The 22,879-nt window shown below is 43.6% G+C and overlaps 1 protein-coding gene across 4 annotated transcripts in view; it reads right to left on the bottom strand.

The window, feature by feature from the left end:
* RIPOR3 (RIPOR family member 3) overlaps positions 1-22,879 on the bottom strand; it is a 141,407-nt gene that overhangs the window by 16,982 nt on the left and 101,546 nt on the right. For all 4 annotated transcript variants that reach the window (XM_075571257.1, XM_075571256.1, XM_075571254.1 and 1 more), the window contains 3 exons: positions 3,230-3,359; positions 2,335-2,913; positions 1,172-1,311 (listed from right to left, as the gene is read on the bottom strand). In XM_075571257.1, the coding sequence (XP_075427372.1) occupies positions 1,172-1,311; positions 2,335-2,913; positions 3,230-3,359 (849 nt within the window). The remainder of the gene's footprint in view (positions 1-1,171; positions 1,312-2,334; positions 2,914-3,229; positions 3,360-22,879) is intronic.

The following is a 22,879-nucleotide window of genomic DNA, read 5'->3' as shown; positions in this document are numbered from 1 at the left end:
GGCGGGAAACGCGTCAGAGATTTTTTCATTGTGTCTGTCAGTTCACATGGCGTATGTGCCCAATAAATAGTTTATTTTCATTTTTGCCTCCAGCCCTTTTTGCTATTGCAGCGCTCTACCTTCACCCCTGTTTTTCTTGTATCTATAGCATATGCCCTTTCGGTAATGTTCCCAGTTCATGGTTGGTGATATATATATAGAGAAATTAATAAGATACTTGACAATATAACATTAATTAAACTTATTGTACCTTATCTGAGCGTATTTAGCTTTATTTTCCATTAATGTCACTGTAGACTCCCCATTCTCCAATTATTGTGAAATCAAAGCAAAATGCTTCATTTGCTACTACGAGTGAGGAATTTCTCAGGCCTTATAAGGTTTGGACATCAAAAGTTCATACTTTGTGTCTAAATAATGTTATTTTAAAAAGTTATTGCATAACATATATGGCCCATACCTATGTATGTTCAACAGAATGCAAATATCTATTTTCCAATGGCACCAATAGGCCTACAGGAACGCCGTGCTAGGAAGCTTCATAATGAAAGGATGTTTGTCATTTAGAAATGCTTATGGTTAATTTAGCAACAGTTTTAAAGAACAATGGTCGTTTGATTCATAACCATTTCCAAATGTGTCTTCCTAGCATATCGTTTTTTTCTCCAAAGAACAGTAAAGACAAAATGACACAAATAAGCATGCAAATCTCATGAGGTTTCCCAAGCCTGTTCCAGCCTCTTCAACATCACACATGCGATCTGCAGGTATTATGCAAGTAAAGTTGGTCCCATTGAGGCCCATATTTACTAAGCAGTCTTCTGACTTAATTCAACTTCCAGTGTCAGATGTTGCCTTATGGGGATAGGACTGATTAATAGATACTGTATGGCCACATGTGCCACTTTTAGCTCTGTTTTACCCTGCTGAATAATTGAGCAAAAGGTAAAATAGTACAAAGTCAACAACCCATTATGGGCAAATGAAATTACCATTTAAGGAATCTTCAGAATGAACTAAGACGCATAATAATCTGATATGTTACTTTAAGGGTGATGGGACATCTTGCTTATAAAAACAATGTACCAGTGTTTTGTGCGGTTCCCAAAACATCACACAGGAAATAGTGGGAATTTTTGGCTATACTACACATAAATAATGTGTATTTTACCTCTTGCTGTGAGTCCGAATGCTGCCAAATAGAGACAGTTCATCAGCATTAAAGTCTGTGTTTAGGAAGTCAAAACTTTCCAAAGCGGTTTCCACCATCAGGCTGTCCATGGAGGAATGCTGCTGGCTGGGGGCGTTCGCCTGCATGTGAGCAGAAACGCGGCATTTCAAAAATGTGTCTCATTAGGGGCAAAAAACAATGTGTTGGTGAAATGGAAAGTACAGTAATTGTGAACACGTCAAAATACAATTATTTGAAGTGCCATGATTAATCCCACCTAAAATATCACCCTCACGGGTAAAGATGGAATAACATTGGCCAGGAACAAAGACTGTTTTTTTTGTTGTTGAAATTCTAACATACCCATATGATCGAACACATTTCAACACAAGGAACTTCTCTGGTGAGCTTGAGACTTAAATATGTGTACTTAAAATTACATTCAACATTACTACCCCCCCCCCCCCTCCCGCCCCCTGAAAATAATCAGGCTTTTTGTAACAATAGTGCAGCAGGAAAGGTGAAAAAGGGCTAATGAACTGCAGTATGTCCTAATAAACGATTAGCTTATTTCATTTTCGATCAAAACATTGCGAAATTGGCCAAATATGTTTGACCTGAACAATTGGTAATTGATCCAGCAGAGCGTGTACGGGGAAGTTAGGGTTAGTTATATCAGGGGTGATCAACTCCAGTCCTCAAGCTCCCCAAACACGTCATCCCAGCCACCTGTGCTGAAGCTGGGATATCCTGAATCCCCCCCCCCCCCCAACAGGTCAGGTTTTGAGGGCTGGAGTTGAGCACCCCTGGGTTATATGATGAGCATAGATGGACAATCACATATAAAGACATATTTGGGTAATTTCTCCATATTTTAATTTAAAATCAAATAAACCAACAGTTTGTTAGGACATGCAGTAGTTCATTCGCCTTATTAAATCCCTATGTAACATTTCTTTCACCTTTCCTTCAACCTTTACTGCACAAAATGATTTTAGTTCCAGAAAGAGTGTTTTTGGATTAGCAATGTTAAAGAAAGTCGGTATCTCTCTGCATTCTCCCCTTTAACCAACCTAACCATTCTGTACAAATACACAATAGCTCGGCGGGATGACCATGAAGTCATTAACCATTCTCTCACCTCTACTGTCCAACCACCATACCTTTAATCTTTCTCTGAAGGTTAAGATGGGGTGCACCATTGCCTTGAGTTTTGTTCTCTCTACAGCTTCCAACTTCAGCAGGTCTAAAAACTCATCCAGCTGGTGCTGTAGTGACCCTCGCATACCACTTCCATTACAATTGATGAGCTTTTTTTTAGTATTGGTCCTCTCTTCTAGGAGAGATATGTCTGTCAAACTGTCTCCGATGGAACTTGTGGTGTTATCTTGGTCAAAGTCCAGCCTAGTAGGCTTAATGCTCTGGTGGGTACTATAGTGCATGGGAGTTTCTTTAAGTATATCTAAAGTTTCATGATTTGAGGTTTGCATTAAACCTTCTTGTGACGATGAATAGGGCAGAATCACCCCACAGGAGGACGATGTGAGGTGGTGGGGGGCTCTGTCTTCTCTTTCATCACAGTTCCTTAGGCTGGCCATGCTGGTCACCTCATCATTTTGTTCAACGTTTCCTCTATCCATAGCTAAGTCACTGCTGGCCAAGTACCTCAGTATACATGGTGTCTGGATATCTTTGTCCAGAGAAGAAAATGTGCTATCTACATCATTCTGCTGCAAAACAGACTGGAAGTAAACAGAAATTAATATATATATATATCAAATCAGTTCTTCAGTCCAAAGTAGCATTTCATGTTTAGTATAACTATTTTTTAATAGAGAGAATCTTCTAAAATAACCTAAGTATCTTTTTATATTGTCTCTCCTCTACCCCAAATAAACCTAACAAGTAAATGGATAAGACAGCAGGAGTTGATGGGACGTCGCTTGCTGTAATTATTGGATGAGGTCTGCCGATAATAGATCGATCTGCTCAGGATTTCTTTATATTATGTCTGTTTCCAGGAACAGTTGCCTTAAATGTTTCCACGTTGATACTTACAAGGTAAAATTTATCTCTGAATCTGGGAGTGCTTGGTGGAGTCCAGTTATATAAAGATACTTTCTTGTTGCTTGTGGGAAACTTTGTGGTCACCCCTGGTGTCGCCAGGAGTTTGGTGTTATCAAAGGGACTGAGGAAAAGAGAAATATGAGGGCGAGAGGTTACAAGAAGTTGTGATGCCTCATTTTTTCAAGGGTGCTTCACTTGGAGACAACAGAGTATAATTTACAAGATGGAGACAGTGGGGCTATTCATTCAACTGCAACAGTACCAATTGGGGCAGTATTGAATGGCAACGTCCCATGAAGTCCCCGGGGGTTTCTGTGTCCCAATTGGCACTAGCACAATTTAATGAATAATCCCCTATACTTTAAAATTCCTGTAAATACCTGAACATGTGGCTCTCTTATAACCTGGGCTGCTGACATGGGGGGGGGGTGGGTGGTGCCTATCAGAGGGGTGTCTGCGGAGCTGCGCGTCATAGGGTGCCCACTCTGGCAGCATATCCACAGGCACCCCCTGACAGGCACCTCTGTGGGCTCCATCAATCCTCCAAAGCAGCAGGTAGATACCTCCCCTTCTGTTTTGGCCCTACCTATTACTCCCAGCACCCTACTTCCTTCTCCCTACCCTATTCAGTCCATATTGACCCCTATCTCCTTCTATGTCTCCCTCTGGGGGACACTCCCAGTGTGCTGAGGGGGGGGGGATTAATGGGGGATGGCCTGCCCCTTTTCTTTGTCCTTGACCCCATGATTTTTGTTGGCGGCGCTGCTTGTAACACTCGCAGGTGCAGCACAAAGACATATTCCTGTAATGACTCATACTCATTTTGTAACATTGGCATCATGGGTTGCAGATAGTGATACCTTTTAATGGACCAATGTAATTACTTTGCATGGATGATAGACGAGTTTATACAAGCTTATAAAACAACAAGGCCCCTGGGGCTGGGTTTGATATACTGTATGGCTGCAGGGTCACAAATACAAAGTCACAGCGCCATCGCCCAATGATGTCACAGCTTTCTAGACGCCTGCAGGAGCGAGTTCTGACCACTTGACCACTCGCCCACCATCTTATTCATCAGGATCCAAGGGTCAAGATTAAAAAAAAAAGTGGGGAATAAAATAAATTCAAACTCTAAACTGCAAACTGCTGATTTAAGGAACATGCGCACGCATGTACAGACATGTAGACACACGTGTACACGTATACACACACGTATGTACAGACCCGTATCCCAGCCTGCACTTTGTCAAGATTATTACAGCTACCACAGCTCTGCTAAATGCCCAAATTATTATTAATAACACAAAAGGTTTTAATCTGTGACTTGGCATTTTTCAGAAACAATTGGGGTCAATGCCCCCCCCCTCTCCTCCCCCCTCAGTAAGGAAACAAAAGGACCCACCTTAAAACACATTGAAGTGAGTGGGCCACAAGACTATGTGGCAGAGCGTGCGTGTACATGAATGTGAGGGGTGGTATTCAATTATTCAAAATGTAATTGCACATGTGATTACCACGTGTGTTACTGCTGTGAAGCGCTACGTACATTAATGGCGCTATATAAATAAAGACATACACTACAATAATCATGGTGTCGCACTGACCACCAATTGTGACAGCTAGTTATTGTGTTCCTTTTAGGTGTTATTAGTGTAACGGGTTTCTCCCCCCCCCCCAATCTCAGATTATACTGTGGGTGCAGGAAACATATATAGTTACTCAGTGTGGTGCATAACCTGTTAGCTCACAGGAGGGCTGAGTCTCCGCCACGGGGAACCTGGGGCAATTATACTATGGACATTACTTACAATGATGCAGCGCCTCCACCTGCGATGGCTCCCACCAGAGGGGGAGTGGTTCCTCGCAGGACAATCAATAAACACATACAATAACATATAAGAACGAATACTTCTTTACTGATCACTAAGCATAGAAGTCAACAGGTAATAACAGGGGTCCCTCTCTAAAGGTAACCCAACTCAACATCTGCTCCAGGTTAGATATAACGGACACCACAGCGGGTGTCCACACTTTACGCGTCTCGGCGGACGCTACCGTCTCCACACAATAATCCCACCCTCAAGTCCAATGAGTCCCACCCAACGTCTTGCGCTCCCAATACGTAGACCAGCTTATGTGTATTCGTGTGTGACTGCGCAGCCACTATGTCAATGATAGGCCTGGTTAGTGCACATGTGTTGTGGTGTTACCTGCCCGGGCTCCGGCCACGGGTGCTGCTATACCGCAAAGGGGATCGCTGGATGTCCTCCACTGGTGAGGTGAATTCCAGCGTGGATAATATCACCGCTTCTTCCGTCGTCTGTACTTAATGGCTACTCGGTTGATGTCCACCGGCTGTAGTCACTCCGCCCTTATAGTCTATGGATCCTTGTAGGGCCCAGCATAGGCCCAAACCTCTCGGTGGAAGCGCAGCGTTCGCTGCGTTCCTTACTGGCTTATAGATAAGGGCAGGTCCCTAACTTCGGGCCGGTCCCTATCACACTCCGCTAGCGTGGCTAAGGGCTGTCTGGGGCCTAGGGGAGTACTGGCCTAGTGCTCGGAGTCACGGACTCCAGCACCCTACCTCTTACCCCTTGCCGCTCCAGTCCCCGACTAACTACGTAGTTCCTGCGCGCGGAATATATCTCCGCTTGCCAACAGAGATCCTCCTTCCCTATTGGCTAGTCCTTCGCTGGCTTTCTGGACCTTAACTGCGCAGACGCGAGCTCCCTGTAGTCCTGGAGTGCTCCTGCTTCTCGCGCATGCGCAACGCCCCTAACAATGGCGGCGCCCTGCTCTGCGAACTGGCGGGAAACCACCACAATGCGATACCGGCCGCAACCCTTAGTGCTACTCGCTCGCATATACAGGAGAGAAGGTAATACCGCAGGGGACATGGCTACATCCTCCCCCCGGTAAAATCCCCAACGCCCTCGCTTGGGACCCCAATATCATAACTATATACAGCATTTATATAATGAAAAATGCATTGGAGACATAACTTAGCACATGCATGACTCTATACAATGTTACACAACTCTGTGAGCATCACAATCACAGATTGGACCTTGCACCGAGAGCACAACTGAGTCTCATAATGGGGTGCCCCCATCTGATCATAGGCTACCCGCGTTGGAGGGTACCTGTTTCTTTGGCTCCGTCTGAGCTGTTCTTCAGCAACTCCCTCGGGGGAGTAATAAGCACAGTCCTGAGGCTCAGCCTCTTCCCTTGAGGGGAAAAATGTCTCTGAATAGTCTCTGTTAGGAACAAAGCTCGGGCTCTGTGGATCCAAAGGCTGGCCTGTTGGTACCACCTCAGTAGGCGTTGGCCTACAGGGCCCTTTACCCGTAGCTCCTCCGGGAGATGCCCCTTCTGTGGAGTGGTCCCTTTGAGAGGGTCCCTCCAATGGGTCTTCCGTAGTGTCAAAGGGGGTCTCATTATGGACAGACCCATGGGGTCCTCGAACAGCAGCAGGTCACAGGGCGGAGTTCTTGAAGGGGGAAGGTAGAGTTGGTCACTCCAGTTCAGCGAACTGAGAACATTTTAGGAACTGGTTCGCCCGGCAGAATCCCTCCACTGATTAAACGGGCAATGGATGGAAGGGAAGTAAACATAATTATGCCCCTTTACAAAGCATTAGAAAGACCACACCTTGAATATGGAGTACAATTTTGGGCACCAATCCTAAGAAAAGACATTATGGAACTAGAGAGAGTGCAGAGAAGAGCCACCAAATTAATAAAGGGGATGGACATTCTAACTTATGAGGAGAGGCTAGCTAAATTAGATTTATTTGCATTAGAAAAGAGGTGTCTAAAGCTACGCTTATAGTGCCGGCGCCGGCGACGCAACGGTCACTGGAAAATCAAATAGAGATGACTTCCAGCAATCGCGACCAATCCGTCGTGCTTACTATAAGCGCACGTGACGACGGCAATGCATTTTTTTTGCCGCGACATCGCTATTGCCGTCGCCGGCACTGTAAGTGCAGCCTAAGAGGGGATAAGATAACTATATACAAATATATTTGGGGACAATACAAGGAGCTTTCAAAAGAACTATTCATCCCATGGGCAGTACTAAGGACTCGGGGCCATCCCTTAAGGTTGGAGGAAAGGAAATTTCACCAGCAACAAAGGAAAGGTTTCTTTACAGTAAGGGCAGTTACAATGTGGAATTCCTTTCCCATGGAGACTGTGATGGCAGATACAATAGATTTGTTTTTTAAAAAAAAGGTTGAACATTTTTTTTTAGAAAGGAAAGGTATACAGGGATATACCAAATAAGTATACATGGGAAGGATATTGATCCAGGGAATAATCCGATTGCCAATTCTTGGAATCAGGAAGGAATTTATTTTCCCCTTATGAGATATCATTGGATGATATGACTCTGGGTTTTTTTGTTTGCCTTCCTCTGGATCAGTAAGTAATTATAGATATAGGACAAAGTATCTGTCGTCTAAATTTAGCATAGGTTTAACTTGATGGACGCATGTCTTTTTTGAACCTCATCTACTATGTAAGTCTGAAAATCCAATTTGCAACATTAGCAAAAATACCGGATCAGTCGAATTTCTTCCTGAGCGTGAGATCAGTGTTTGGGAGGAGAGTGCAATGACACAGACACACACAGACACAGACACACACACACACACACACACCAACCCCCCCCCCCCTTTCAGGACCTCGGGGGAAATGAAACTATTATGGGTGGAGTTGTTATTTTAGCAGGGGATTTCACATTAAGAATCAAAAAAGGAAATGATCCAGTTATAAATGTCAGTAATTTTGGGTTTCTTGGATTTCCCAAGCAGCGCCAGGTCCCTTCCTCTCATAGTTACTAAGTTACATAGCTACAGATACTAAATGTCACAGCAAACATGAAAGCAATAGAGGTAATAAAAGGCTCTCATTACATTGAAGATCTACTGCACTTTGGCGATATACTGTAGTGCAGGCGTGGCCAACTCCAGTCCTCGACTGAGCCACCTGTGCTGAAGCAGGGATATCCTGAAAATCTGACCTGTTGGTGGCCCTCAAGGACTGGATTTGGCCGTCCCTGCGCACTGCAATACTTTCTGGCCCCGAAGCTTTTAACGCTTTCACTGCCAGAGGGAGGGGGCAGCCTGCCGGCAGTGAACAGTTACAGCAAGCAGTCTCTAGTGTCCCCCAGCTGGGAGATTTCACACAGCGAAGTAAAGCCAGGCCGCCTCCGAAGCCGCCTGTGCTTTCTCACTTTTGCTTTTACTTCGCAATGCTTTATCCAAGGAATGGGAGACATGATGGAGGCCATGTTTGCGAGTAAGATTAACCCTGCATGTCACAGAACACATCATGAATAGTAATCTCCCTTGTCACCATATTGGCCTGTGGCAACCTAACATGGTCCGGGCCCCCTGCGGCGGAAACAGGATTATTATACAGCGGCGAAATAAAACAGAGGTCAGGCCGGAATGTAGCGAAACGCGTCCCTTGTTCTTTACCTACAGTACTCAAACACTTTCACATCCAGAGAGCCAGCAATCCATTGCTTTGCGCAGCAATCTTCGCTGATCACCATTAAGTTAAAAGATCTCATCTTGCTCTTTCCGACGCTATTTTTACATTTAAAATCGGGTGCTCCGTTCAGGAGATATAGGAGTTTGAAATATTAAGTGTCTGGGAGGTAAAAAAGGAGCCCACCGCCCAGTGTGGTCTACATGTTACCGTGGTAACCGCAGAAGCGAGAGAATAAGAAAATCGTTATTTTTAACACCCCCAAAAAATACAACTCTTTCCCCTTAACAAGAGCAGGACGTGTGCAAGGGGGCACGATGTTCTCATTACAGGAGATCTGCGGGGATTGCTGCTGGTGCACTGGAGCTGGAGAATATTCACAGTGCGCTGATCTCTGTACAGAAAGCGGGTAACACGGGTGGATATCCGATAGTTACTGTTACGTACTGTACGAGTTCCGGAACGACAGGTCTTTTCATACTACGTGAACATTGTAAGTCGTTTCTAGCAAGCCCCTAAAATATTATCTTGTATACATACGAAAACCTAAATCTACAGAAGCAGCTCGCAATAAAACCTCACCAGCCTGGGAAACACGTTATTAAAGAGGCACTCCAAGCATCTTAAAAAATATATACTTTTTTTTTAAATATATGCAGTCTTTGATTATTTTTATTTAAAACAAATGACCTAAACTGCCGATCGATTCGTCCTCCCGTGTTCGATCAGCAAAATCCTGCTTCCCAGGGTTCACCAAATGGCTGCCTTTCAGTTTCAATCTATCTTTCGGTCCGTGTAACTCAGCAGCTACAATGTATTCTTATATTGCCACGGTAACATTATATAGTGTTATAGTTTGCAGCTCAAACTTCTGGGAACATTGGCAACAAATTATCACAAACAGGAAAATGGTGCAAAGATCTTGCACTGCTGGGGAGGTGGCTAAAGCCTGCTATAGGAATCAGAGGATGCTCAGTATATTAAAACTCATAAAAAATGGCATCAAAAGTTGAATTTTAAAATAAAACTAAAAAAAGGTTGTAAGTATTATCTAATACTACAGAACTGATTTATTAAAAAGAAGGATATTGCTTGGATTGCTCCTTTTTAAAGAAACAGATTGTTATTCTAATAAATGGGCCAGCCTCTTTGACACCTCATTGAAAGATCACAATTAGCTGATTCTCCTCACGGGCCCTTGGCATGTTCATGTTAGAACAACAACACGCTTAGCACATAACATGACAAATGAGAAAATCCCGGGAGAAATGCTTGTGGCAGATTTAAGGTTTCATCTGGGATTAGCTCACCATAGAAATATGTGTCCATGGCGTTTGCTATCACACGATTCCATCTAACTTCCTGCGCAAGGGCCTGCGAGGGGAACGAGCGTCTGCAGAGACCCTCTCCTGCCTTCCTAGCAGCAGGAAAGGATACTGTGTGTCCTACGGATTGGCGGGTATCCCATTTCATACCAGAGTCGTTCCATGGGTAACCGTCATTATTTATCAATCTCCGGGCTGCAAAGTTGTGGCAATACTGGTGTCAAGAAATAGCATCAGTTTCATTAAATAAATCAAATCTGACTTTTTTTTTTTACATTCATCAACCCAGTGGTTGAAATATGATGGTAACTAAGGCAAGAGTGGCCAACTACAGTCCTCAAGGGCCTCCAACAGGCCAGGTTTGAAAGATATCCCTGCTTCAGCACAGGTGGCTCAATCAGAACTACCAGTGCTGAAGCAGGGATATCCATAAAACCTGACCTGTTGGTGGATGAGATTGTAACCCTTACCATTTCTGCTTTGGGTCCACAACATCACCTCTTCTGAAGGTTTAAATCAGGGGTGGCCAACTCCTGTCCTAAAGGGCCACCAACAGACCAGATATTGGGGATATCCCTGCTTCAGCACAGGTGGCTCAATCAATGGGTCAGTCATAATGACTGAGCCACTGATTGAGCCACCTGTGCTGAAGCAGGGATAGCCTTAAAACCTGATCTGTTGGGGGCCCTTGAGGACTGGAGTTGAACGCCCGTCTACTAGGTGGTGCAGAGTATCACAACTGTTTTTTTTAAGCCCACAGTACCACTACTTATATAGACACAAAAGACCAAATCCACCCAGCTCCGTTAAGTCAGGACTCATAATGTCGCGTTGGCTTAAACAGCAAGTTCATGCATATCATGCAAAAAACAGTTGTCGTTAATTTAATCAACGTCAGGTTATTGTAACGTCATGTTGTGTTATCGTCTAATAATGTGATGCTAAGTATGTCTTATTCCCATCCAGACCCCAAAATACGGTGTTTAACTACTAATCACTAACCCCTGTGACGTGCTTGTAGGCAGGGCCGGCGTTAGGGCAAGGTAAGCATGGTGGCCACCTTGGGCCCCGCGCTCCCTCCTCTCTGCGTCAGGATCCAACTTTCACCCTACCAGAGGGGGGAGCTGGAGGAGGAAGCGCGGGGCCCCCAGTACCGGCAAAGAGGTGGCTGAGGAGTGTGGTTGTGTGTGCGCTACTGTATTACCTTCTCCACAGCGGGCCGCCTCCTGCCACGTCACAGCGTCACACGACGATAGGGCTGCTGGTGTAAGCAAGTCCCGATTTATTTATTTTTGGGGAGAGGGGGGGGGTGGCGTCGGGGGGGATGATCATACACAAACAATTGACTCTGTAATATAAGCAATTCTTTATAATCTCCGAAAGGTCCAGCAATCCTATAAGGGAATTTTATAATGTTGCAGATTGAGATTTTTATATAATTTGATATATCCAAGTTGTTCGTGACAAAATGGCTCCCAAACTCTTTGAAACCTTTCTAGGGTGTTGTCCTGGTAGCTCGATGGGCTCTTCATGAGCATTACATGAGAGATCTGCTACCTACCTATCTGAGAAAAACACATGGACCATATTGCTTGGTCTGCAGCTTGAAGAGAAGGAACCTTGGGTCCCTTGGCACAGCTTCTCTATCATGGATAAAATCCAGGACCTTATTCCACAAGGGTTGAATTTGGGGGCAATCAAGCCAGATATGGGACATGGATCCTCTTTGATCACATTCTCTCTAACATAGAGAAGATATGTTTGGATTCATAGCATGTTGTTTAGTTGGGGTTCTTTACATCTGTATAAAAATGTGTATGAATTCTCTTTAAATAATATGCAGGTCAAGCTTTTGGCCACTGCTTCCCAGATGTCCCGCCACTCCTCCCAGTCAAGTTCTTTCTCCCAAGCTAACATGCATTCATCTTTTACAGGTAAATATCCTTAATAGATGAAGGGTGTTATTTTGAACCCATTTATTAAAGGATGAATATATCTGACACCATGACCTTCGTAGAGTATACCTAAATCTCCACAGGTACAAAATGTACTCTAGAACATTGGATAACCGAATAGTGTTGCCAGAATATAATAAGAATATAAATCTGATTATTTGTAATATGGCAATACTCTTTCTAATGCCCTTAAGAAGCAGAGTACTATGTTTTAAAGTTGTTTAAATGTTTCGGTGTAACTGCAGTAAGTGGGACACTGCCGGGTGCCGGTTGGCTATAATGGAGCGTGGTTCCAGATCTTGGGATCTGGGCTGGCACTCTTGAGTTCCACGTTATGCGGTGCAGCTTCCGGAAGGTCTCTTTGCTGTCACCGGAAGTGATGTATCGGCATAGCAATGGTGCCTGCTGGTTAGTGCAAGCAGCACACACGTGGCATGGGTTAATAGGTGGCAGTCTGCTTGAGTTATACCATGAGGAAAGGGTCAACGAGATCCTGAAACGTTTTTACTACAAACAATGTATCTGAAGAAACTGAACATGTTTTGCTAAAAAATTATTTTAGATTTTCTTGTATGCTGTAAGAGGTAACAGCATTAAACAAGCCAACTGCATAAAGCAAGCCTCGAGGTTTATATGTGTGCCCATCTATTGTATTTTGTGTAATTCAAAGAGGATGCCAATTTAGTTTGGTTTTCTGATTGTATACATAACCTTACAAACTATGTAATGACTGTTATGTTATTTTGGTCAAATTTATTATCACTAAAGTGCCTTATCTGTAAGTATCGCTAAAAGTCTGATTTTGGTCATGAAAACTTGCTCTTGTAAAATTTGAAATGACTTAACCGTAGACTTTGTAAATAAATCTTTGACCGTGGTTATCAATCCTTCCTCCAGTTATTTAAGTAAGTTGCGTGACAACCAACGGGGGGGATGGGGGAGGGGGGGAGGGATAAGGGATGGTTTAGTTGAGTTTAAAGCTTCAACGTGGATGAATCCCAGACATTACATAAATGCCTTAACACTGGGTTTTCTGTGACTATTTGGGGTCTGTCTTTCTTATCTGGCCATATATCACCAGCCAAATCCGCAGGGGCCATTCAATTAGAGGCTAACATCCCATCTTCTAGTGTTTTGTGGAATATGCCGTTGAATCACTTGGCCTAGTTGAGCTACTTTATAATAATTAAGAATTGACGGCAGACCCAAACCACTTGCTTCTTTAGGTCTATACGTAGGGTGACCAGATGTCCCGGTGTCCCGAAATTGTAGTAAATGTCCCGTGTTGTTTTTTTTTTTTTTTAAATCGCCGCTCACGTATGCACGATCACCAGAAACCTGCCGATCGCACATGCGCGGGCGGCGCCTGACAAGTCCGAACAGCCCACGCTAACTGCCCATGCGCCGATGTCCCAGGAAAAATATGGTCACCCTATCTATACAACGGTGATAGGAAATGCCCGGGCGCTACCACGGAATTGAATGTGTGGGGAAATAAAAAGTTATTTTTAGAACAAAACAACCTCATAGGGTATATAAGGTTCCCATCTACTTCCAACTCTCTTCCTGCGGCTCAAGACCCCAAAAGGACCTATCCAGGATCCTTGATAGTACAGAAAAACAAGAAGAACAGGGGGAGCACAGGTAGAGGGATAATACAAATGCTTATAACACTTTGATGGAATTCAGGGACATGTGATCCTAGACTATTGTATGTGATGAAGTGTAAAATAACACAAACACTCACACGGCCTTGTGTAAATGCTTTTACATCAAGGTTTCTTTACTTTGCTTCTTTATCTTCTATGCTCTCTCGTGCGGTCATTTCTTCTCCTCTGGTCCAAAGGAAGGCTTCTCCGATCTTTCTGTGGGACTGGCTTGCAGTGTTGTCCTCGGTGCATAAATAGAGTACAAAACAGATTTGTGAGGGACAATGCAAATACGGTATAACAATCCCCGAAACCGACGGCTTAATAAGTCAGACGCAGAGAAATACTGCACACACTCACACGGGCAAGTGTGAGTGTCCTCTGGAGGGAAGTGTCATTAATTGCACTTCTTTGGAGAGCTATCATAAGAGGCTCCTGTTTTTTCACACTATATAATGGGAAAAAGGAGGTGAGGGGGGGTATAACCAAACAAATTAAAAAATTACTCACACGGCCATGTGTGAGTATACACTAGGATTGGTTTCTCTTCCTCCCTCTTTAGATATCCAATACGCTTCAGCTAAGTGGGAATCACTTAGAGTGTCTTGTTAACACAGTGAATCCAAGATGGGGTAATCGTGATCTTTAATGAACTAAAAAACAAAGCAATACACAAAACCACAGTACAAAAGGTTAAAAAAGCGCTCAGTCAAAACGACATAAGAGCTGGGTGAATATAAACAACAGCCAGTCTTTTAGGAAAGTTCTTGCAGGATGTTTAAGTGCGCAGCTAACTCTCCGCGTCCGGGTGTTGTGTTGCACTCCTATCTCCTGCTCCTGACGGTGGCCGAAATGGTTCAAAATACTCGGGGATTGTAGCAACGCGTTTTGCCCTTTTTGGGCTTCCTCAGGCTCCGTAGAAAGGTATGGCATGGCTCATAGCTATATATAGGCAAGCGCCAGCCAATCCAATCCTTTCCCCGAGTGACTCCCTTCCTGCTTCGTCGCAAGTCCAATTAAGCTTCTTGGTATTTGTAGAATTTAAAATGATGAGCGCACAATGATGATGCGTGTGTGGGTATCAACAAATTAGTTGTTGCATTGTCAGTTTCTAATTTTACTGTACTCTGCTATAAAAATCCCAATGGGATACAGAAATTTACAAATAAGATGTTTCATAGGCATTAGTCTACTGGTAACAAATGCATGTTATAGTTGCAGTTATAAAACATATATAGCTAACTATTGCAATTTTAATACACACAAATTAAAATCGTAAGGGCATGAAAGTCAGGTTATCACAGTTCCTAATCGAACTACTTATCTATATTTTATATTTTAAAAATACTAAAAACATTGAGTTGATAAACAATTGAACTTTGTGTAAAAGCATACATGTGTATGGTTAAGAACCCACATAGTTAGTTATGATAATTGGGGTCATCTGAAAAAGATCATGACAAAAAGAATAAAATCAGTATATTTCCAAGCGAAAAATTGTTAATAATATTGCTAATAATAATGCCAAATAAAAATTCAAATCCAATCCAATATGATAACACTAATGCAACTTAAAGGCTTTAAATCAAATATTCAGGGTAACAACCTAAAACAAATTTTTAGTGTCCCCTCATTTAAAGCCTTCAAGTTGCATTAGTGTTATCATATTGGATTGGAATTGAATTTTTATTTGTGTGTATTAAAATTGCAATAGTTAGCTATATATGTTTTATAACTGCAACTATAACATGCATTTGTTACCAGTAGACTAATGCCTATGAAACATCTTATTTGTAAATTTCTGTATCCCATTGGGATTTTTATAGCAGAGTACAGTAAAATTAGAAACTGACAATGCAACAACTAATTTGTTGATACCCACACACGCATCATCATTGTGCGCTCATCATTTTAAATTCTACAAATACCAAGAAGCTTAATTGGACTTGCGACGAAGCAGGAAGGGAGTCACTCGGGGAAAGGATTGGATTGGCTGGCGCTTGCCTATATATAGCTATGAGCCATGCCATACCTTTCTACGGAGCCTGAGGAAGCCCAAAAAGGGCAAAACGCGTTGCTACAATCCCCGAGTATTTTGAACCATTTCGGCCACCGTCAGGAGCAGGAGATAGGAGCGCAACACAACACCCGGACGCGGAGAGTTAGCTGCGCACTTAAACATCCTGCAAGAACTTTCCTAAAAGACTGGCTGTTGTTTATATTCACCCAGCTCTTATGTTGTTTTGACTGAGCGCTTTTTTAACCTTTTGTACTGTGGTTTTGTGTATTGCTTTGTTTTTTAGTTCATTAAAGATCACGATTACCCCATCTTGGATTCACTGTGTTAACAAGACACTCTAAGTGATTCCCACTTAGCTGAAGCTTATTGGATATCTAAAGAGGGAGGAAGAGAAACCAATCCTAGTGTATACTCACACATGGCCGTGTGAGTAATTTTTTAATTTGTTTGGTTATACCCCCCCTCACCTCCTTTTTCCCATTATATAGTGTGAAAAAACAGGAGCCTCTTATGATAGCTCTCCAAAGAAGTGCAATTAATGACACTTCCCTCCGGAGGACACTCACACTTGCCCGTGTGAGTGTGTGCAGTATTTCTCTGCATCTGACTTATTAAGCCGTCGGTTTCGGGGATTGTTATACCGTATTTGCATTGTCCCTCACAAATCTGTTTTGTACTCCATTTATGCACCGAGGACAACACTGCAAGCCAGTCCCACAGAAAGATCGGAGAAGCCTTCCTTTGGACCAGAGGAGAAGAAATGACCGCACCGAGAGAGCATAGAAGATAAAGAAGTAAAGTAAAGAAACCTTGATGTGAAAGCATTTACACAAGGCCGTGTAAGTGTTTGTGTTATTTTACACTTCATCACATACAATAGTCTAGGATCACATGTCCCTGAATTCCATCAAAGTGTTATAAGCATTTGTATTATCCCTCTACCTGTGCTCCCCCTGTTCTTCTTGTTTTCCACGCTATCTATACAGTATGTCCCTTCGGATCCAAGGCCTTTTATTATTCCACACAAATTGAATTATCTTTCCCTTTTTTTTTTACGGCACAAGTATAAGGAGAGTATTAGAAAAATATAGGTTATTCATTTTTATAGCCCAAATACGGCCTATCCGGGAGATTGGGTAAAAAGACATCTCTGTCATTTCCTTTTCTAATTTATTTTAAATAAAAGAGTATAGTTAACTGCATAAAGCAAATTAAAGCTGCAGTTCAGTCTTTTTTTTTTTTTTATTATTATTTTTTTTACTTCAATAGTTTTATGTGTGCAATCTCTAATTACCTAAAGAACTGTATAGCTGCAGATCAATTCGTTCTCCATGTATTGATAGGCAAAATTTGGTGACATCATTAGTGAAGGGATATGTTTTTCTTCTGCTTCTGTCACTCAGTGGAAGCTCATGAATATTCATGAGCACTCCTGCACTGACATGTGCTAGAGGGAGGGCAGGGCTGACAAAGGGGTGTGCCAGGGCTTGTGACAGGACATGAAGGGGCAGTGCCTTAGCAAATGGCTGTTAAAATAGAATACAAGAAAATTGGTCTTTCAAAGTTGTTATTTTAAAAACAGAAAATGCTAAAAGTATTTTTTCTTACTACAGAACTGATTAATTTAAAAAAAACACACATGCAGGATATTGACTGAACTGTAGCTTTAATCTTTCAGGAACTGAATACCCAGATATCTTACAGGTCTTAAGTTTCATTTGAAATCAAAGTTAACTTGCAATAGTTTCATAGTATGAGGAGGAAGATTTATGCTAAAGGCCTCAAACTTTGAGTTATTCATTTTAAAACCAGAGTAATTGCCAAATTGGGAAATTATCTGAAAGAGATAGGGAAGAGATGTCAGGGGTTTTGTGATGATTAAGATCTCATCTGCAAATAGGGGAATCTTACATTCCTCCAAAGCCACTTTGAACCACCGATATACAGGTACTTTGTTTTTTTCTGATAAGGTAGCTAAGTGGTTCTATGGACAAGGCAATAAAGGTGAGAGAGGACACCGCTGTCTAGTCCCATTAGTTATACAAAACTCCTGAGTTGCCCATTAACTGCAATAGTCGCTGTTGAATTCAGATACAAGTGTTGCCAGGTTTCCCCTTGGTCTCTGTTTAACCCCTTACCTCCAGGTTTAGCAGCGGAGGCTGGGGAGAGTGAGGGGAAGGGTCCGGTGCATCAGGCGGATGCTGGAAGAGTGTGGGGGAGCGGCGGTTGTTGCAAGGCGCCACCATCTTTAGATGTGGTGTGATTGCGCATGCGCAGTATGGCCCAAGTTGCGGTGGACATTAGGGAAAGGCATGTGCAGGACATGGAGGCTGAAGGCGTGGGTTCGAATCCCACTTCTTACACCATGTAAGAGAAACTGCCCTGTCAATTGGAGAAGGGCTGGAGGCCTGTGACTGGATACACACACAGCACTGCACCTTGCAGACTTTCCCGGGAGGATTTTAGCACGTCCTGACACTGCCCGCTCTGATCAGATAAGACGTACGAGCCCGGGAAACCAAAGAAATGAAACGAAACAAAAGCCAGGTTTAAAATCCTTTGTCTCAGTTTATTACTCATAGGGTAATGACTTTTATACGGGAAAAAGATATTGATTAGAGGCGTGACATGGGAGTGACTTGGGCGTGACATACATAGTGGAGTGATCTCGGGACGTAATTCTCTCAAGACAGGCACTGTCTGACATACATAGCCCTTTCATTGTCCATGTTACAAAACAACCTTAAATTAGCAACTATATAAGGTAAATTTTGCCTTTCCCAGACAACTAGTCTGTGGCTTACTTGTTTAAAACAGCAGAAAGCTGACAGCATAGCAAAATGTATCTCAGCAAAAAGCTGAGTAAAGAGAAAAATGCATCTTGGCAGAAACTGAATATATGGGAAATAATATTTCAGCAAAAGGCCGACTACATGATTTTAGCAGGCCAGTTACAGACAAAATGGATGATTTTACACAAAGCAGCTTCTGGCCTACTGTTCCTAACAGAGGCCATTGCAGTAGATGGCTCAACGGGGAACTACAAGCCCCATCAGGCATAGGGGCAGTGAGCCAGGTGATGTTAGGCAGCCAATAGGGTTAGGAGAATCTCGGCAGCAGGAGATTGATACATTTTGCGTGCAGAGGAGCTGGGACAAGGTCAGGGTAGGTTGTATGTGCAGGTGTCTCGGACACCTGCACTAGGCCAGAGACCCCTGTTGGGCCCCAGCTAGGCCCCGACTCCCCTCAGTTTGTGGTTGCTGCAGGGACAGGCCCATGAGATAGGGACACTGCTCCTGTAACATACGTGTGAGGGACACTGCTCCTGTAACATACGTGTGAGGGACACAGCCAGAACGCGGCTGCATCCTGGCATCCGGTGGTCAGGGACCAGATCACCATCTACAATACAGAGACACTCTGTATGGTGGCACCGTCCATGTGGGACACCACCCAACATAGAGGTAGAGGCTTCACGGGTAACGTCATTGGATCTGTGGATCCCATCTTGCTGCGTTGGCGCACCCGGGTGCTGGGAGCACCCGGCAGGTACCTCACCTCATCATGTGCACCAACGATACACTTCTGTTCCAGTGGGCAGCGCTGTCTCACACATTTGGGTGGGTTAGTTCCTGTGGACACCGGGGAGGTTAGGTGCCATGGGGCACCTCAGCACTTTGGGGTAAACCCCACAGGGGTGTGGGCACAGTGTTGGGGGCACGGTGAAGGTGTATGGCCCTGCGAGGCCTGAGTGATTCTTTATTATTATTATTAGTCACATATGGTCAGTAAACCTCAGAGAAAAGAAAGAATTGCCGGCGCCAAAACAGTCCTTTAAATAATAATAACTCCGAATAAAAACCAAACCGTCTCTTGAAAAGTCCCAAAAGTGTCCTTGAACAGATAGGCAGTGAAGGGGTCAAAGAACGGCTCACACCAAATGGTAGTGCAATATGTAAAAAAGAGAAGAAAACAAACAGATAATGGTGCAGTACGCCAAGAAAGTTGACATTAAAACATTAGAAACTCACACATGACAAACATAACACACAATGACAGACAGACACTAGCAAGGCTATAATCCTAACAGAAAGCTATTTATTAACATAGAAATACGGGTCCGGAGGATACAGCACTTAAGTCCAGAGGGGTAAAATTGAAACCCTACTTACAGGACAGTAGATGGTAAAAGCAGTGAAGCTGAAGATGGCTCAGGTGCTCTTCTCTGATGATAACTGGAGCTCCTTTAGGGATTGCCTCGTGTGGGGGATGGATGTTGGGTCGCACGAAAACCGGAACTTCCGGGTGGATGTGACGTCACACGCCGCGGTGTTACCGAAATCGCTGCTCCTCTTCCTCTCCTTTCCCCCCACAGCCTGCACAACTGCTGCCAATATCCACCACAACCAAACAGACAGCTCTAAAAACAGAATAATCTCCCAACGACGTTTCATGCACATGCGTGCACTTCCTCAGGGGGTGTGCATGAAACGTGTGCATGAAAAGTTCCGGTTTTCGTGCGACTCGACATCCATCCCCCACACGAGGCAATCCCTAAAGGAGCTCCAGTTATCGTCAGAGAGGAGCACCTGAGCGATCTTCAGCTTCACTGCTTTTACCATCTACTGTCCTGTAAGTAGGGTTTCAATTTTATCCCTCTGGACTTAAGTGCTGTATCCTCCGGACCCAGTATTTCAATGTTAATAAATAGCTTTCTGTTAGGATTATAGCCTTGCTAGTGTCTTTCTGTCATTGTGTGTTATGTTTGTCATGTGTGAGTTTCTAATGTTTTAATGTCAACTTTTTTGGCATACTGCACCATTATCTGTTTGTTTTCTTCTCTTTTTTACATATTGCCACTACCATTTGGTGTGAGCTGTTCGTTGATCCCTTTACTGCCTATCTGTTTAAGGACACTTTTGGGACTTTTCAAGAGACGGTTTGGTTTTTATTCGGAGTTATTATTATTTAAAGGACTGATTTGGCGCCGGCAATTCTTTCTTTTCTCTGTGGTTCATTTTCTGACTGTACAGTCAGTATTTGCCAGGCTGCCTGCAATATTTATTTCAAGTATTGTTGTTATTATTTTTTTAGCGCTGTTTTGCCCCGTCTTTTTTCGTTAGATGGTCAGTAAACCTGTTATATCATACCCGGGTATATTTCTTATTGTCCTGCACGGGGTTTTCCCACACCTGTTGGATCCCGCACAGGTGGAGGCGCTGTCAACCAACGGATCAGGTACACCCGATGCTCCCAGCAGCGGAGGTCCAGGCCTCATGTGAGCCGCAGGTAAAGCACCACACATACCGTAACTGCCATATCTCCCAGGGGGTGGGAGAAAGTGCTATACACAAGTATTTTCAAACCATGTTTTAAGAGTATTAAACATGAAATCCCAGTTCAACCTGTTGAAAGCTTTTTCAGCATCAAGCCCCAGGAGCACCAATGGAGTTTTAGCAAATGGATCGATCTGCATGATGTTTACAATGGCCCATATTTACCAAGCAGTGCTAAGCTCTATATAGCGCATGGCTCATGTGAATGAATGAACTGTAAGGTGCCGTACGGCTTAACACCACTTATTAAATGTTGCCCATACTGCCTATTTAAAATGAATGCTTATTACTATGAAATATTTTTATACAAATGTTTACATTTCCCAATAAATTCATGGAATCTAGAGCCTTAAATCTGTAATTTAGGATCACAGCACTACATTGTTTATACAGATATACTGAAGTTTCCTATTAATTGACAGGAAGCCACATCCTTCAACTTTCCTCCGGTTATGCATTCGTTTTTCTGGATAGCACAACCCTCATTTGGTTACCCTTAAAGTATCAATGTTTCCCCACAGTGGGGTGCCTTGCTGTGTTAGGTACCCCTGGGAGCACATGAAACGTCCGCTGTCACTGCATGTCACGCTTTATTTATCTTATCCTATTGCCGGAATTAGAATGAGCTCCATGAATATACAATGCGGACACCTAATCCAGCAGGATGGTCACTGCGCGCTCACAGGGAGCAGAACGGAACATGGCGCAGTGGAATCCCGGGGCTGTCATTGGCTGAACATGTTGTATATCTGTAGCTGCCATAACTTAATAAGCTGGACGGGCTCCCGGATCGGTAAAAGGACGGCTTTGGAGGCTATGGGGCGTGTAACAAATGTGCATAGCTTTTAACCATCGAATTCAGCACAGCTGAAGGCTTTAACCATTTACTGCCAGCAACATATTACAAGATAATGTCTCACTAGCCCAGGGGCGGACAACTCCAGTCCTCAAGGGCCACAAACAGGTCAGGTTTTCAGGATATCCCTGCTTCAGCAGAGGTGGCTCAATCAGTGGCTCAGTCAATGACTGAGCCACTTGTGCTGAAGCAGGGATATCCTGAAAACCTGACCTGTTTGTGGCCTTTGAGGACCGGAGCTTTTCCAAAAAATGTTTTTCTTAAATATAGCCTCAAACTCTGGTGCTCTAACAATAGCAATGAAAAAATAAAAAACAATGCTTATCAACTCAGTATCCCATTGTTTGCAACAGCATATACCTGTATGAGGGTTGTATTACCAATGCAGGCTTCTATAAGTCATAGTGCGGTAATGGACTTGCTAGGGGTGCGGGGCTAACAAGCAATGAGCAAACCGGATTACCAGTGAACGCGCCGTGAAGCGCGTCCCACAAGGGAACACCGAGGCTCAATTAGGCTTCCCTCACAGCACCCTTTGTCCCACACCGTATGAATCCGCTGGCAAGTACTCACCAGATGAACCCCATGTCTGCCCGGCGATGCTGATATGATGAACTAAAAACCCAGGTAAGATGCTGCTTCGGCGTGCTCCAGCGGCCACCGCTCTCCGATCACAGGATCAAACCAAGCGCAATTAATAAAAGTAAAAAATGTTTATTAAATAATAAAATAGACATACACGGAGCAAAAAAGGTTCTCTGGTGCGTTTTGACCCCGCAAAGGGATTTTATCTTTGATAACGCCTGGTGCTCCTGCCAAGCTTGGGCTTAATATTGTCGTGAGAGCCTGCTCTGCTGTAATTTGGGACTTCTTGCGCCGGACTGCGCACTGCATCTGTGGTGGTCTCGAGTCTGCCTACTATCATCCATACGCGGCTGGACACTGAAGTGAAGACAGAACCCAATGCCCAGGCTCATGGTCTGTTTATCTCAATGCTTT

This window comes from Ascaphus truei, chromosome 15 (assembly GCF_040206685.1).
Source record: "Ascaphus truei isolate aAscTru1 chromosome 15, aAscTru1.hap1, whole genome shotgun sequence".
In the NCBI taxonomy this organism is placed as follows: domain Eukaryota; kingdom Metazoa; phylum Chordata; class Amphibia; order Anura; family Ascaphidae; genus Ascaphus; species Ascaphus truei.
Note: the sequence above shows the minus strand (reverse complement) of the source record. Positions and strands in the feature narration are given on the sequence as shown.